The sequence below is a fragment of the Alligator mississippiensis genome, chromosome 1, assembly GCF_030867095.1.
Source record: "Alligator mississippiensis isolate rAllMis1 chromosome 1, rAllMis1, whole genome shotgun sequence".
Lineage (NCBI taxonomy): Eukaryota > Metazoa > Chordata > Crocodylia > Alligatoridae > Alligator > Alligator mississippiensis.
Genome location: NC_081824.1, coordinates 148578590 through 148594780, shown reverse-complemented (window position 1 = coordinate 148594780; position 16191 = coordinate 148578590). Strand labels below are relative to the sequence as shown.

Below are 16191 nucleotides of genomic sequence, written 5' to 3'. Positions count from 1 at the left end.
GGTAAATGAAAGAAATTGTAATTAACCTATTGTGACATCCAGCAAGATCCTCTTGTAATATATAAATGAGCAAATAAGAGCATTTGCAGTTGTGGAAAATGGGTGCAATATATACATGATCTCACAAAAGTCAGAGTCTATTTCTAAGTGTATTAATAATTGTTAGAGTAATTTTAATGACTGAAAGCTCTCCATTTAATGTCCCATTTGAGCAGATGCATACATGGCTAGGTCTATAGCTAGGTCAAGGCCTGTTGCTTCTTGGTGTTGCTGACTGTGTTCTAAAATTAAGTAGAGAGAGGTTTTATTTTAAAATCTGATTTCCATTGTAGCCCAGGTCTGTGTTGTCTTTCATCTTTAACTCCTGGTTTCTTGCATGTTAATTCCTTTGCCCTTCTTTTGTTTGCTTCCCGCATGTTTCCTTGAGATTTTGACTTAAATTCTGTCAGACCCTTCCATTTTTCTCTTTCCACATTTAAATTTCAGTCCCTGGTAATTTTAGTCAGAAAAGTATGATATTAAAAGCTGAACAATGAATGAAATATTTTAACATCCAACTGTTTTCTATTCTGATTTTTTTTCCTCGAAGGCTTCGATTGGAACTTGGTGTTCAAATGGGATTACATGACGCCAGAGCAAAGAAGAGCACGACAAGGAAACCCTGTTGCTCCCATAAAGTATGTTTCTGACACCCCTTCTCCCAACACGCGCGCACACACCAACGTTATTAGATACTTTAAGTGGAACTGACTGAGCTACTGTCTCCCAAAACTGGTTGGTGCTAGAGTGCCCTCTGTTATAAAAGATTTTAAATGTGCAACAAAAGCATACACCACTGGAGTGCTATTCCAAAACATAGCAATTGGGTAGCCTGAAGCAGTCAACTTTTACATTGTTCCTACTCTTTCCTTCTACCTGAACTCATGGTTTTTAGTGTTGTACAATCCAGTGTTGCACTGAGTGGAATAGAAGGCAGAAACTGATGCTACTGATTCGGCACCCAAATTAGTATGTTCCTTGGTTAGTATCCAGCTACCATTGTTACATGTAATTACTGAAGGCAGCATTTTGAGACTTGATTTAAAGAGCCATTTTTTATTTTTCCTTCTCTAGAGTTTGTGCAAAGCTGTGTCCTAATCAGCTTGCCTCTGTTAAACTTCATAGATTAACTATCCAAGATGTACATGAAGCAAGCACACCAAAATATATTGACTCCACATATGTAAATAGACCCAGGCATAATATGGCTAAATAGACTACTTCATTTTCCATAGCTGTAAAGAGGGGATATTTACTACACCTCATAAGGGTATCAGACTTACTTTATTTATTACTTGCAGGACACTGACTTTTTTCAGACAGAAATACTTAAGAAGGCAAAAAAACTATTGTCACTATAGGAAAGGCACTCTGCTGCTCAGGTTTATAAAATAACCCTTTCGCTCTCAGGGAATTAAGTATTGTCTGTGACACTAAGAATGTGGGAGGGGTTTTAAAATTCAGTTTGATTTCTAGTATACATGACCACCATCATCAGCCTTTATAGAAAAGACTTTGAATGAGAATCTGGAAATGGAGATAAACATCATCTATGGAAGTCATGCTGGAGCATGATTCATAGAATAACCCATGTGGCTGTATGCAAGTACAGTTACACAGGCAATGCCAAATGAAATGCCTTAAGGGAGAAAATATTCCAAAAATACTTCAAGTAATCAATGAGTCTTGAATCTTTAACAAACAAAACACCCCAAAAAACCATATACTGGCCGGTCATTATGCATTTATTTCCTGACTTTCCCCTCTCTCTCCCCCTCTCTCTCTCTCTCTCTCCTCTCTGTCTTTTTCTCTCTCTTTTAGAACACCAATGATAGCTGGTGGGTTATTTGTGATGGACAAATCCTATTTCGAAGAGCTAGGAAAGTATGACATGATGATGGATGTTTGGGGTGGAGAAAATCTAGGTATGTGCATCATTTAACCTTGGATCTTTTTGAAGAAAAGCAAGTGATTTCTTTAACCTAATTTTTATGAGTTCATGGCCTTCATCTGCCTATACAGAAAGGATTTAAATGACAGCTAAGACTTAAAGTGAATTATTGGAAAAAATTCAAAGAACAGTTTCAGTTTAGAAAAAGAATTAGAATAGACTAGGACTGCTGTGTTGAATATGAAGGATTGAAGGGGAAGCGTTTGTTAGCTATACATTTTATTGACCTCTGTGAAAAGGCTGGCTAGTAAAATGAAGGTAAGAAATTGCAGTAGAAGCTTAAAAAATAACTTCCTGTGTAGCTTGAAAATGACCCCTTGCCCTATTAGCTAAATTAATTAAAATGCAATAGTGTTTAAGTACTACCTGTTTAAGGAGCTTCTTAAGATGTTGTTGAAATTTAATTGTGTAACGCAGAACACGGAAGTTCATGAATTTAATTCTCATATGCACCCTTTAAGAAATCAATTAATGTAACTGGTTGTGGACTGATCTAATTTATTTTTTCATGTCATCCTTTCTTGTCACCTATGCTTAAGGTGTATTATAACTTTATAGATCAGGTCTAGCATCACAAGATAATTATGGCTGAAATGTATGTTCTTTATAATTCCCTATTTTCAGCTGATTGGATGCCTGAGATGTAGGAGATGGCCTTTGGCCCTGTTCTCATTCTTGTCCTTATACAGTTTTCAGTTTGTTTCAGTAACTGGTTTTGGTTATTTAGGTTACAATAGTGTAAGGTATTGACAGTTGTTTTTTTTCCTGTTAAGACTGTCATATTGAAAAAGAAATCACTGGTGACTTTGTGGGGGAAAAGTGCATTTTCTTTTAACAGTCCTTTAGTAGAGATAAGTGTTTTAAATAATTTTTGAAATAGCATGGCTTACAGTCAATGAATAAACAGTTCTAACGTATACATTGGATATGCAGTGTATCTTCTTTCAAACTCTAATTTCTTTCTATCTCTTCATCATTGTTTGGATGTGCTGACATAGATCCAGACATTGGCTACGTACTTTTTTTTTAAATGCTGGTGTTAAAAGCTGGAGTATTTGAATGTTTAATGACCATATATAGTTCAGGGGAAAACAAACACTCTTCATTGAGTGCTCTCATATTAAGATACAAGAACATGTAAAAGAGTCTAATCCCTTGCTGTCTCAGTCAACCATGTCATACAGTCCTTTTCATAGTTTAAATAAGCTCCATCTCAAAACTAGTTTGGTTCTTTGTTCCTATCAGTGTTGATTGTGCATAACTAAAACATGTTTATTTGAAAATTGCAACTACTTTCACTTTTTAAAAAATTCCTGAGAAACTTATTGCAGAACTATCTCTGCAGTATTTCAGTTGATTTTATTTTATCTGATAAGTTGTTAAATAAGTGCATATAGTGTTTTTAACACAGACCTTGTGAGTATATTCCAGTGTCCCTCTTTCTTTGTTATATGCTGACAGAAAGTGGTTCTTCTTCAGTGCTACAAACAGGTTTCAAGATCCCCCTTAGAAAACTGTCGTAGTCCTTTCTAATTCTTTTCCCTTCACTTACCAAGATGGTCTTGGGGCTCTAAGACACTACTGCACTTAAGTAAAGGCTTAAGAATGTGTTTAAGAAGCCACTTTGACTTCACATTATTAAAGTTAAGCAGATGCTTAATTACTTCTGTGACAAACTGGGTGCGTCTACATGAGATGCTTACTGCTCATTAGCTTATTAACACTGCACAGTAATGTAGTGGTTAAAAATTGTGCTAATAGACTACTATGTATTGTTATTAGGCTAATGTGCAGTAAGCGTCACAAAACAACTGTGCTCTGGTGCTACTGCACAGTAACTCTACTGTGCATTTAGGTATTACTTTATTAAGCAAATACTAACCTAAATGCACGGTATCTAAGGTGCATTAATGAACATGTAGATGTGCCCACTGTGTTTTAGTTGTAATATTTCTGGTTTAAATACATGCATGGTGTAATTCTGTTGCATTCCTTGGTTTTCTTGATGAAATTTTACAGGGTGTAAGAAGGAGTTAAGAGACTGAAGCCAGAGTTGCCTTGCCTGTCTAACAGAAGATGCATACAACAAAGTATTGATTAGCTTTGCTGACTGCTCAGGTTGGCTTGGGAAGCCTTCCTTTGGAGGTGACACCCATGAGATTTCAAGGGAAGCAGTGAAAGAGGAGTATCAGACAAAAAAAAGAGAGCAGCTGAAAAAGCAGTAGGTCTGGGGGAGACCAGGAGGGAAACAGTGGACCTTGCTTTGGGGTGCTCAGGTCTGTGGGCTGGATTGGGCACAGAGGAACTGCTTAATCCTTTGGATGGGGCAAGGTTGTCTTGCTCTTTAGCTTTGCCTTTATTGCAAGGAGCTCTCTGTTTTACTGTGTGAGACTTCAGGCTGTACTTCATAGGCCTCCATTCCAGGTATCTCACACAATTAACTGGTTAATTGTTGCGTTACCTTGAGACCAGCAACATGTGCAAAATAGTTATCACACAATAAAAAACTCCAACCAGCTATAAAGTTAAACCTTCAAAATGTGTACTAACTTTATAGCTGGTTGCTTTTGAGCTTTAATTTGCACGTGTAGCAGGGTCTTCCCTGTGGCTGGCAGTCCCGTCAACTGTGGGCTCCCAGCTGTAGGTGTGCACCTTGTCCAGCTGAGGCTGCAAGTCTCAAAACTGTTTGGGGCCTTCAGCCCCAACAGCTGCGAACTGTGGGTCACAGCAGTACCCTGCAGCTGCAGGGACCTAGAGTCCCATAGCTAGAGATGCTGAGTCCCTGCAGCATGCCTTCTTGTGATCTCCCTGCCCTGGAGGTGTGTGGAAACCCCTAGGGTGGAGGATTGCTACTGTGGTGACTTCACCTGCCCCTAGGGGTTTCGTACACCCCCGGGGTGGACCGATTGCCTGAGTGGTGATCCTCCCGCCTCCAGTGTTTCATGTACCTCTGGGCTGGGCAGATCACCACAGTGCCTGGAAGCCCCTCAACTGGAATGTCTAGAGCGCTTGGCTGTGGGAGCTTGCTTCTTGCCAGTGCCACAGGAGCTTGCTTCTTCTCAGTGCAAGGGGAATAAGGCACAATGGAATCTCATTCACAAGCCCACAGTTGCACCTCCTGCCATGCACATGTAGCATGGCAAGAGGCACAGTTGTGTGAATCTCATATTAAATCCCATTGCACTTTTACCTACACATGTAGAGGAGGCCTTACCCATTTAAAGAGGTAAAGTCCCTCCTTTGGGAGCTAAATAGAAGGTAGTTCCTTGAGGGAGGGCCATAGATAAGCAAGGAAAGCTAGGGACCAAACAGACGGGAGTTAGGGATTCGCCCCACTCTAGAAGTCATGCATGGGCTTGCTTCAGGAAGTACGTAGGGAGTCTAGATAAGGCAAAGGATCCTTGGGTTCTGTCAGCTTTGAATCAAGTTGCACCCTCTCTCCAAGCAAGGAGTTTTTGAGATGAACAAGCAAGACGTCTCTGTTTCTGCTACACTGTCTTCTGTTTTTCCCACATGGAGGGAGCTAGAGGTAGTTTTGAGGTCTCCTTGATCAGTGTCTTCTCTTTCTGTTCCAGTTTTTGACTTCTTACAGCACAGATGTGCTAAGCTTAGTGAGAAGGTAACTGAAGTTATCACGGTACTAGTTGGGGGGAAAAAAAAATTTGGTAGGAATAATTGAAAGGCCTGAATTTTATATTCAAAATAATAGTCAAAGTACACACCAGATACCTGCTATCTACATTTGACAGCTTGACATCTGTTGCTGTATAAACTCCTACTGCTGTAATGATATGGTTAGACTGGTGCTATATTCGAGTAAAATATTATATAAGATGTATACTATCTATAAAATACTGTATATGATTTACATGTACCACATGCACCCTTTCAAAAATCAGCCTCCCCAAAACTGTGGTGCATCTTAAGTAGGAAAGCTGATTTTCTCCTGTGTATAGAAGCACCCCACTTTGATTCCTGCTCACAGCAATAGTGGCATTTATATTCAGACTGAAGAAGTTAGCTGACTTAATGGCTCGTTATTCTTTACTCCATGGGTGTAAACTACCATATGTCCTTTTTAATGGTTTTGATGTTCCACTAATCAAGCTAACTTTTTTTTTTCTTCTGACAATTTTGCTTGTTTTTCCTGGTCTCCCTTCTCCTATTTCATAGGTTTGCAGGTCGTTTTTAGATTTTTTTTCAAAATCGTAACCTGTGGAGGCCAGCCTTTAGCAGCAGCTAGGTTTTCAGCTCTTGGTTAAGCAGGAAAAGGAGGGTGAGCAGCTGCAGATTAGGTTCAGTCCCTGCCCTGGAAAAATCTCTTTTTTTTCCATCCTTCTGCCTTCCCCCCCAAAAAAGGTACGTCTTATATGAGGGCACATGATATGCAAGAAAATATGGTACTTTTAAAGAAGCTCCATTATGTTTTCTGCTGATCTTTTAAAATTTCTAGGATATGCAGTGGGGGACATTAATTTGTCCATATATGTGTACTTATACCTCATTTATAAATCATGTTTCCAGTGTTGTGATGCTGGTTTCAGATTTATTTGAGAGAGTCTGAAAGACCGTCTTTACCACTGAGAGGTGATATATTTTACTTTCACTGTTAAATCATTGATAACAGTTTATTTGTTGTATAAAGTATATTAAAATGACTGTAGATCAATGATGTGTTCAGCCTTTCTTGATCTTTAGGACTGCCACTCCTAAGAATAATGAAAGATGTCTGCACAATAGCACTGAAAAATATATCGGGAAATTGAATTTACTGCCACACATTTCAGTTTACCCTTAGGTGTTAGGATTCTATGTTTTCATAGTGGTTTTCCTTCATAGTTTTTTATATTGATGCAGTAAAGTGGACAAAAGGATAAATAAGGATTTTAAAAATCATCTTCAACCCCTTGTGATTTTAAATTCATCTTAAACCCATTCAGGTTTTAGCTGTAAAGTTGGTTAAATGATAACCAATTTACCCCATTCCTGTTCATATGTGTCCCTACCTTCCCCTTTCACCTTCCCTTTAGCTACTTCTCATCCTCTACCCTTCTCTGCCCAGCTTCTTTGGGATTTAAGGTATCCCAAAACCTGTAACAATATACTGTACTATTGTGAGAGTTGATGGGAGATGGCATTAGGTTGACTGAACTATTTACCATAAACTTAGTGATGTGTAATGAAGGTGACTGTGGCCATGTATATTGGAAAGGGCTCAAAATTTATACTTTTTAATTCATAGCATTTCAGTGCTATACAGGCATTCAGCCCTCCCCAACACTTCAGAGTCACTGACATGGCACATATCAGTAGTTCTTTCCAGTCAGAGGGCTGCTCACTCCTCCAGCATCCCCCACGTCTTCGCCTCTCACTGGCTTGGGGGAGGGTACCAAAGGACCAAGCAACCCCTGCTGTGCTCCATGGAGCTTGTAGACATTTCAGAAAACACTTCTAAGATTCTCCTCCTCTTTTTTGAGGATCGTTTTTGAAGCACTTCTTTGTGTGTGCACACATCTGTGCTTGCTATGTGGAATGCTTCAGAGACAGTTGGAGCACTTCAAATGTTTAGTTTTTTTTCCAAGACTGTATTTAATTATGAATAAGATTTGCACTAGGGATATGAACAGTAAAACGATTTATCATTTAATTGATCAGCTCAGCGATAACCGGTTCTAGCTTACTGGTTATCATTTAGCCTGGGACCCGGCGCAGTCTGGGAGGGAAGGGAAGGGGAAAGAAAACCCTGCCGTGCCCTAGGAGGAAGGTGGCAGGGAGGGAGAGAAGAGAAGGGAGGGAAAGGAGAGTAGTTGCCTGCTCTCTCCCTTGCAGTGCACCAGCGGCTGGTAAACACTTGCTGGTTGCTGCTTGCCTCTCCCCTCCCTCTTCCTACCTGTGCTGCTGCAGCTGGCCCTGCGAAGCTGCGCATCAGTGGCTGCAGCCCCTCATTGGCTACTGTTTTCCCCTCTCCCTCACCCTGCCAGATGTGCTTCCTGGGCTGTACCACCTGCCTGGTAGGACTGCTTTGGACCTTAGATCCCTGTGCTGCTCAAGGCAGGTGGCTGCAGTCCCTTCTCCACAGAAGGGCAGGCATCTGGGGCTCAATGCACCCTTCTTTTGCTTCTTACCCCCAACACCCAACTTCAGAGCCACAGGCTGGAGCCCAGCACTGCCATGCCCATCTCCATCACTGTGCCTAACCGATTAATTGTTTAACCTGTTGTAATCGCAAAAGGTTAAATGAATATTTATTTAATCGGCATTTACATCCCTAATTTGCACATGAAGGGTATTCCAAAACTTATTTAAACTGAAATACTTTTTCAGAACTTGACTATAGAATACAGGCTTCCCTCACTTTTATGCAGTAGATTCGTTCCTGAAAAACTGTGCACAACTCGAATTTGCATAAAGGGAACCCACCTTACAAGTTAACAAATAGGGATACGTTCCAGGACCTCATCTGCATTGGCAGCAGGTAAGTCTGCTGGGGCTGGAGCGGCACTGGGCTCTTCCCAGCGGGGGCACTGGGCTGAGCTGCATTTGAGGCGCATGCTGGTGGCACTGGAAGGGGGCCAGCGCCACTGCCGCCTTCATTGAGCACAGCGTGGCCCAACTCCCCCCACCAGAAAGAGCCTGGCCCCAAGGGCTGGGGTGAGTAAGCCTTCAATCTGGCCCCCAGGTAGTGGTGAGGCAGGGATGGGGCTGGAGCAGAGGCAGATGCTGCACAGCTGGGATGGAGGGCATGGCTCCTGCTGCTACAGGCTGCCGCTGTGGGCTGGGTTCAGGGGAAGCACTGGGCTCTTCCGGGTGGGGAGGGAGTTGGGCCACGCTGCACTCGGGGCAGGCAGTGGCAGCACTGAGAGGGGAGTTGGGGAGGCTATGGCAAATTTTGGGGTGGCTGCAGCCACCCCCCCCACCCTCCTCATAGCTCCCCTCCCAGTGGCACTGCCACTCATCGCAAGCTCAGCCTGGCCCAGCCCTCTGCTGAAAAGAACCTGGTGCAGCCCTCCAGCCCACAGCAGCAGCCTGTAGCAGGAGGAGTTGTGCCTCCCATCCTGCCCCAGCTGTGCAGCACCTGCCTCTGCCCCACCCCACTCCCTCCCTCACCACTGGTGGGGGGTACAGATTGAAGCCCCACTCACCCCAGCCCACTCCCTCCCTCACCACTGGGGCCTCCACCACCCCCCCCCACCCCCCCCCACCCCCCGGTGTGCAACGTCTTGTTAGACTGAGTTTAATTCTTAAAAAATAATTCTAGTTCTCTTTGTTTACAGTATAAAGTCTGATGTCTAATTTTGCCTTCAGGAGAGCATACAACCAAACCCCTGAGAATCTAATGTTGACTTCTGCTGTGCCTTTTGCTCCATGCCTACTTGTCTCTAGGAACTATACAAAAGTATCTTCTACTGAGTTCAGCTACCTTCACTTAGTTTTTTATTACTGAGTAATTTTTCCTAACCTGCCCTAGAATTGAATTGTTCTTTTTTTGTATCAGTCCTCTTATAGATTTTAATCTCTGGGCAAAGAGCTGTGTAAACTCTCTTGTAAAGCTTTATGCTAATGAGTCACACTTGATAAATAATGCTGTTAGGCAAAAAAAATTATAAAAACCATTAGGTGTTGCTACTTTTCAAATGTGAGGCATATGAGCCCAAATTTGAACTGAGTCTGGAAAAACTTTTAATTAAAAGTAGAATTCATTCTGATAAAGCAGCTTTCTGTTTTGGGGTCAAAAGCCATTAGAACAAGTAGTTTTCTGTCAGTAAGAGGTCAGGGCTCAGAAATGCTGAAAACACTTAATTGCCATGCAAGGCAATGAAAGAATGGAGAGAATAATTTAGATCATTAGATATTTTATAAAAGATAATTTCTGATAATTGTGTGTTCATGTGCCAGAAGATAGACATAACAGCCTTCCTGGCAAAGTCCCCTTTAGATGCTGTATTTTTTCAGAAGATCATCCAACTACAACTTAACCTTGCTTATTTTGCAGAATTACTGGTCATTTGGGGATGGAACTTTTCACCATGGCTTAAAGCCTAAAGATTGTCCAATTGGAGAGAATTATACCTCAGCTACTCAGAATGCTTGGATTCACCTTATTAGCCCCAAAGCCAAAACAGTGGAACTGATCCCTATAAAAAGAAAAACAATTCAAAAGAAAATCAATTCTTTGTTATATAATCTACAACATCCATAGCTATGTTGTGCTCCCTTCCATGGCCAGGCCATCCAGAGGAAAAAGTAGTGAAGACTTGGTATTATCAGCAAAGCCAGCTTGTACCATTTGTAACCTAGCCAGAGAGAGATCCCACACGTGTTAAAGACTTCGACCATCTGATTCCAGGGAACAAACAATCATCATGTGAGTTAATGTTCTCAAGAAAATAGGCAGAAGTAGTTTAGATTTTTTATTTTTTAAGTTTTAATCTTTTCATTTCTGAAAGGCTACCTTCATTTTTTATTTCCATATATTGTCATTAGTGAAGGCCTCTGGGAATGTTCTTGGAGAAGGAAGGGAAATAGTAACCATTTCTCAAATTAAACAGCAACCTATCATTGAGTGAATAGTTTCTTCTGAATTAAAGGAATACGTATATAATTTAATAGTTTTTTTCTTTGTTATTGTGAAGGGACTGTTTATTAAAGAACAGCACCCAATAATTTGCAACGGATTTAAGGAAGAGTTAGTAAAAGCATAGCTGCTGTAAGCACTCCTAGTTGACTTCTTTAAAATGAACTTGTGGACTTCTCTGGGTGAGTTTCCTTGGCAGGGTGCCGAGACCAGAACTGACACGAGTATCTATGAGCTGTTGGTTTCTCTAGGACTTTGTCCCTCACCAGCTAGTCAGTGAAGTGTATTGGATAGAAGCCTTGCACCCTGTAGTGAATAAGGCCCATCCTTTAAATTCTCTCAATTCAGACTACTGTGAAGTATTTCCTTCTAGTTCCAGCCTTTATAATTCAGTTTATCTCTTGTATTAACTTAAGTGATTTGCTTGTTTGTGCTGTTGAGTCAAGTCTTAATTATGGCTTTAAGTTGATTTATTGTATTGTTCCATTAGCGTGGCAAATTTGTGGTAACCTAGCTCAGTAATGTGCTTGCATACTTTTTTAAATAACATCCATTAAAAATACACAGTGGCTTTATACCATCAGAGAGTAATATGGCTTACAAGTGTTGATGACTTTGGTTAAAAAATACCTACAAGTTGTTTGGCTGTGCTTCCAAGTGCATACACAAGTCATTCATATATTAATTTAGAGAAGAATGAAGTGACGTGGTCAGGCACAGATTCTGAAGAAGTTCATTAACAAACTAGAGAAGCATCTTACTATTCATATAGTTAGGTACCTCCAAATGTTCATTTGCACTTGCCTAAGTGTTTTGTTTTTTGTTTATTTTAATACTGTGTTATATATTGTTGAGAGATTGGTAAACATTTGGTAAGCTTCAAAATGTACACTTTTTTTTTTTTGTCATGTGTGACTACTTATTGCACATGTCTTTATTGCAGAGATTTCATTCAGAGTTTGGCAGTGTGGTGGGAGCCTTGAAATTATCCCATGCAGCAGAGTGGGCCATGTCTTCCGCAAACAGCATCCTTACACATTTCCTGGTGGGAGCGGTACTGTGTTTGCAAGGTAACTTTCTGTCTATTCTTGGCTGAAATATGGGACTTTGGATTTCTTCAGATGATCAGCAGGTGGCAGTAACTTCATTATACTTGCAGGCCCTTTCACTAGCAATACCTGCATTTTTTCAAGTGTTTAAAAAAACCCAAACAATTAAAAGGTAAATAACTTTCATAACTCAGGAAATACACAGTTTGGGCCAGGGAAGCTACATAATAAACATTTTTACTAAGGGGAGGGAATTTGTTGAGTTTTTATCAGCCAGGTGAAAATCAACCAGGAGGAAAAGGGAAGAAAGGCTTTGGTGACTTCTTGAGGGCGAAAAATTGAAAACTTTGTTCATCTTTTGAAAGATTTTATCAACAGTCTGTATTTTGGGATTTTTTCAATACTGTTTTTAAAAGTTGCATTTTCCTGAAATGTTGTTGATCATTGAAAAACCCTCAAAAGAAATATTTTTGCCTATTTGTATATTCCTTGCTTTGCTTTTGTGTTGAACAAGTACATGAAATTACGTCAGCACGTAAGCTCAGATTTTTCTGTTCAGACTGGGCGTCTCTATACAAGATGCTAAATGCATTAGCATTGCAAAAAAGCATGTGCTGGTGTTACTGCGCAGTAGCTATGGTTACTGTGCATTGCATTGCATTTAGGACCTGTTATTACAGGTACTAAATGTAATGTGCAGTAACTATGGCACATTAATGCACATGTAGACATGCTGGCACACTGAGTAATACCCATTGGAATCTAGTGTACAGTAGGCATCCACTCTCTTTTTTTTTTCTGCATCTACTATATCAAATTTCCTTCCTAATGCTACAGTTTAGAAAAAAATACTTTTATATTTTTGAGAGAGACCTTGTGTTTCAGTAGATCAGATGTTACAGCTCTGCTGCTGATTAACTGTGTGACCTTGGCTTTTTCTGTCTTCTTTCTATAGAATGGTGGTAGTGATTCCTATCCACATTCATAAAGAGGTTTGATACCTATGTAGTACTTTGACTCGTACGGTTATTTTTACATGTGTTGCTGATGCAACACTGGGCGTTTTTAATTGGTGAACTATGCTAATTAAAAGTGCCTGGTACCGCATCAGGAGCACGTGTATCAGCGGCGCAGAGCACCTCTGTGCTGAGAAAACAGCGTTGGTGCATTTTGTACTAAACGTGTTTTAGTTCAGAGTGCACTGCCGCTGTTTTCTCAGTGCAGAGGTGTGCTGCGCTGCTGATGCATGTGATGAGCGAGGCTGCCAGAGCATGTCAATTTACATGCCCCAGCAGCCTCGATTTTAATAGTCTGCTCTGACGCACTGGATTTCCTTGCATGTGTGCAAGTGTCTTAAGTGCCTGGGAGTAGAAGAAATATTTGAGGAGGTATTGTCAGAGGTGCCATGTGTTTTTTCGGTACAACAAATATTCAGTACTTGGGAATTTCTTCAATTACTCACAATTCAGTGAAGCATCAGAGTCCTAATTTATGGGATTTACAAGGTGTCAGATGCAAACCAAATAAAATAGCTGCCTGTGCTGAAGGAAGTCTGGAGTTTAAACAAATTATATTAAGCACAGTCTACTTAAAGCACAGTCATGTGCTCTTCAAACCAGGTAGTTTTGTTAAGGATAGTGTTACATACTATATCAAGAACTCTAATGTTGCAGATTTCTTTGGGGTTATACTGATTCTGCTTGTCAAATGGTGCTAGTGAATGGGTTTACCTGGTGAAATACAATTGTGGGCCTTATTTCTCTAAATAGTTCTACAAGATATTTTTTTTCTTTTGTTAGCTGGTTCCCTGCCTTTGAGTTTTGAATTTTAGATTGCCATGGAAAAACTTGGCATGTGAAAAAACAAAAGTTAATAATGACACCTTATTCCAGTACTTATATTGCAGTTGTGGGAAGAGGTGAGAGGATCTATTTATTTAAGTATATTATTTAGACATATGAAATGACTTTCACAGAATGTCATAAAAAGGGTTACATAATATACATTGGTGTGGGGGGGGGTTTCATACTTTATTCAAATTTCTGTCTTCGGCCTGATGCTAAGATAATCCTTCCTCCAGTCAGCTTTGAATAAATACAAGATTTGGAATTTTAAAACAGGATGATGATGTCTGTCCATGTTAAATGTGATGCATCACATTCGCATATGACTGGGGAAGCTGCATTCTTATTGCAGAATCCTTTTGGATCATATAATGCGTGAGGTGGGAAAAAGGAAACAAAAACAAACCTTCACCATTTTTGTTCAAGCCTTAGTGATTTTTTTTTTTTTTTTTTTTAAGATTGTTGAAACTTTTTAATCCAGTGTTGCTTCTGGTCTAGCTTTCCCCACACCTGTTCTTTGTCATTGCCCTTTGACCTGAAATGCCATGAGAGTCCTTTACAATTCACTAGAATTGTTTTTGGATGGGCTATGTTAATTAAAGCAATTCATAAAAATTAAGGGTTCTGGCTGTATTGGAGTAGCTGGACACTAAAAATAGGTGTAAAAGGTGCCAAAAATTAGTCTACCAAGAGGAAGAGGAAATATTTCTTTGCTAGGTTGACTTTAAAGAAGCTGTTGGAATCTACCTAGCACTCTGGGATGTTAAAATAAGTCTAGGGAGGTAATAGATTAGTGGGAGGAAGATAAGGGAAGAAGTCATATACATGATATTAATCACTTGGGTCTGCAGTATTTACTACAAGGATATTGCCTCTGTGTAAGTGTATGTATCATACTGGAGGTGTTCTGCTGATAATTTCTAATCAAATAACATGGTTCTGTGCGAGACTTTCTGTTTAATAGTAAACAACTAATTGATGTACGTATCTTGAATACAGTCTCAAGAAGCAATTTTATGCTTTATTCAATGATTATTAAACAGATTCTCTCTCTCACATGCACACGTTTTTAAATATGGTTCATGTACTTTATATATAAAGTAGAAACTTTTTTTTTAATAAGAAAAGAGACATCCTACAAAATGATAAATTGTAGTCCTACTGCAGTTTAGAATGGATTTAAAGATTCCTTTTATGTAAAAATATAAGAAAGTGTCAAAAAACAAACTTCAGGAAATTTTCTGTTTAGTGCAGCAGCTCACTAAGTATGAATTTTAGACAGTGTTTCAGAAGTAGCAGAAACACAAGCTGAAGGTTAGACAATTATCTGTCACCTCCACTGCAACAAAGTCTGCTAGGTCATAAACCTAAATGTTTCACTATTTTCAAGTGTTTTGTATTATATCTGCATAGTGCTCTTGTTGTGTCGGTAGGTTCAGAAAGAAGATTGAAACATGCATTCTCCTCAAGTTAGTGAGTTCAATTTTCTGTGAAAATTTCACTTTCATTGAAAGTTACTGCGAAGTTAAAGGCACATTTTGAAATATTGTCTGCTATTGAGACCTTGAATATTTCTCCAGGTTAAAATACGGAGTCAAAAACCACTTATAAAGTAATAACATTTCTTTTATTAGAAAGGACACTAAAAAATAGTGTGTTTAAAATTTGTGTCTTTCTAAATAAAAGCCTGGATCAGATGTTCATGTAGAGAAGGCACAGAAATTTATCTCAAAACATCTTGCAGGCACACCACCTCAGATTTTTTGTTCCTTTTTTTTTAAGCCTGTTCACTTTTTCTTTTTTTTCCCTAACATGGAAATGTGTTGAGCTTATGACAGCAAACCGTGTGGTAATGGTGGGTAATTTAAGCATAGAGTAAATGACATGATTAACTGCAGTAGGACAAAATATAACGTACATCTTAAATCATTTTGCTCCTAGAAATACACGTAGGGCTGCAGAAGTCTGGATGGATGAGTACAAAAATTTCTATTATGCAGCAGTGCCTTCTGCCAGAAATGTACCTTATGGCAAGTAAGTTGGACCTGCTTTTTCCTATTCACTTATTCTGCTCAAGACCGTATTCTCTGAGGGTGAAGGAATGTTAGTTTTTGTACTCCAGTTCTTTAAAATCTGTCTACAGAAATGTGTCATCTTGTAAATATGCTTTGAATATTCTCTAAAATGTATTTAAATTCAACTGCCAGACCTTGTAAGTTGCTGTTTTGGTTTCTTTAGCATTCAAAGCCGAATGGAGTTGAGGAAAAGACTTAGCTGCAAACCCTTCAAATGGTATCTTGAAAATGTCTATCCTGAGTTAAGGTGAGTGTCAAATAGTCTGTATCCACAGCAGTGTGGGGTGGTCCTCCCCCGAATTGTCTTGTTACTTTTTTTTCTCCTTTCTGCGTCCAAGGGATATTTAGTTGGATCATGGTTCTGATAGTGGGTTTTCTTGGCTTATTACTTCATTCTAAACTGCCTTTTTTTGACTGACCCATCATCAGACGCAAAAGTTGAGCTTATTTGAAGGCACTGGCTAGAGCACAGCCCCGTGTTAGGCAGGCTTGTTCTAATCCATTTCTCACAGAATCTGAGTCATCTTGGGCAGTCTCTAACCTTTTGTCTCTGTTTATCACCTGCATAAAACAAGATGCCACCTGCCTTAAACAGTGACTGATCTAAAACTACTAAAAAGCTTTGAAGGTTAAATTTGCACAGTGTGAGTGTATGTTA

At 39.7% G+C, this 16191-nt stretch overlaps 1 protein-coding gene across 1 annotated transcript in view; it reads left to right on the top strand.

Moving 5' to 3' along the window:
• GALNT2 (polypeptide N-acetylgalactosaminyltransferase 2) overlaps nucleotides 1–16191 on the top strand; it is a 178490-nt gene that overhangs the window by 142097 nt on the left and 20202 nt on the right. Inside the window, exons 9-13 of the mRNA XM_006267910.4 lie at nucleotides 590–677; nucleotides 1861–1964; nucleotides 11509–11635; nucleotides 15400–15492; nucleotides 15697–15780. Coding sequence (XP_006267972.1) covers nucleotides 590–677; nucleotides 1861–1964; nucleotides 11509–11635; nucleotides 15400–15492; nucleotides 15697–15780 — 496 coding nt within the window. The remainder of the gene's footprint in view (nucleotides 1–589; nucleotides 678–1860; nucleotides 1965–11508; nucleotides 11636–15399; nucleotides 15493–15696; nucleotides 15781–16191) is intronic.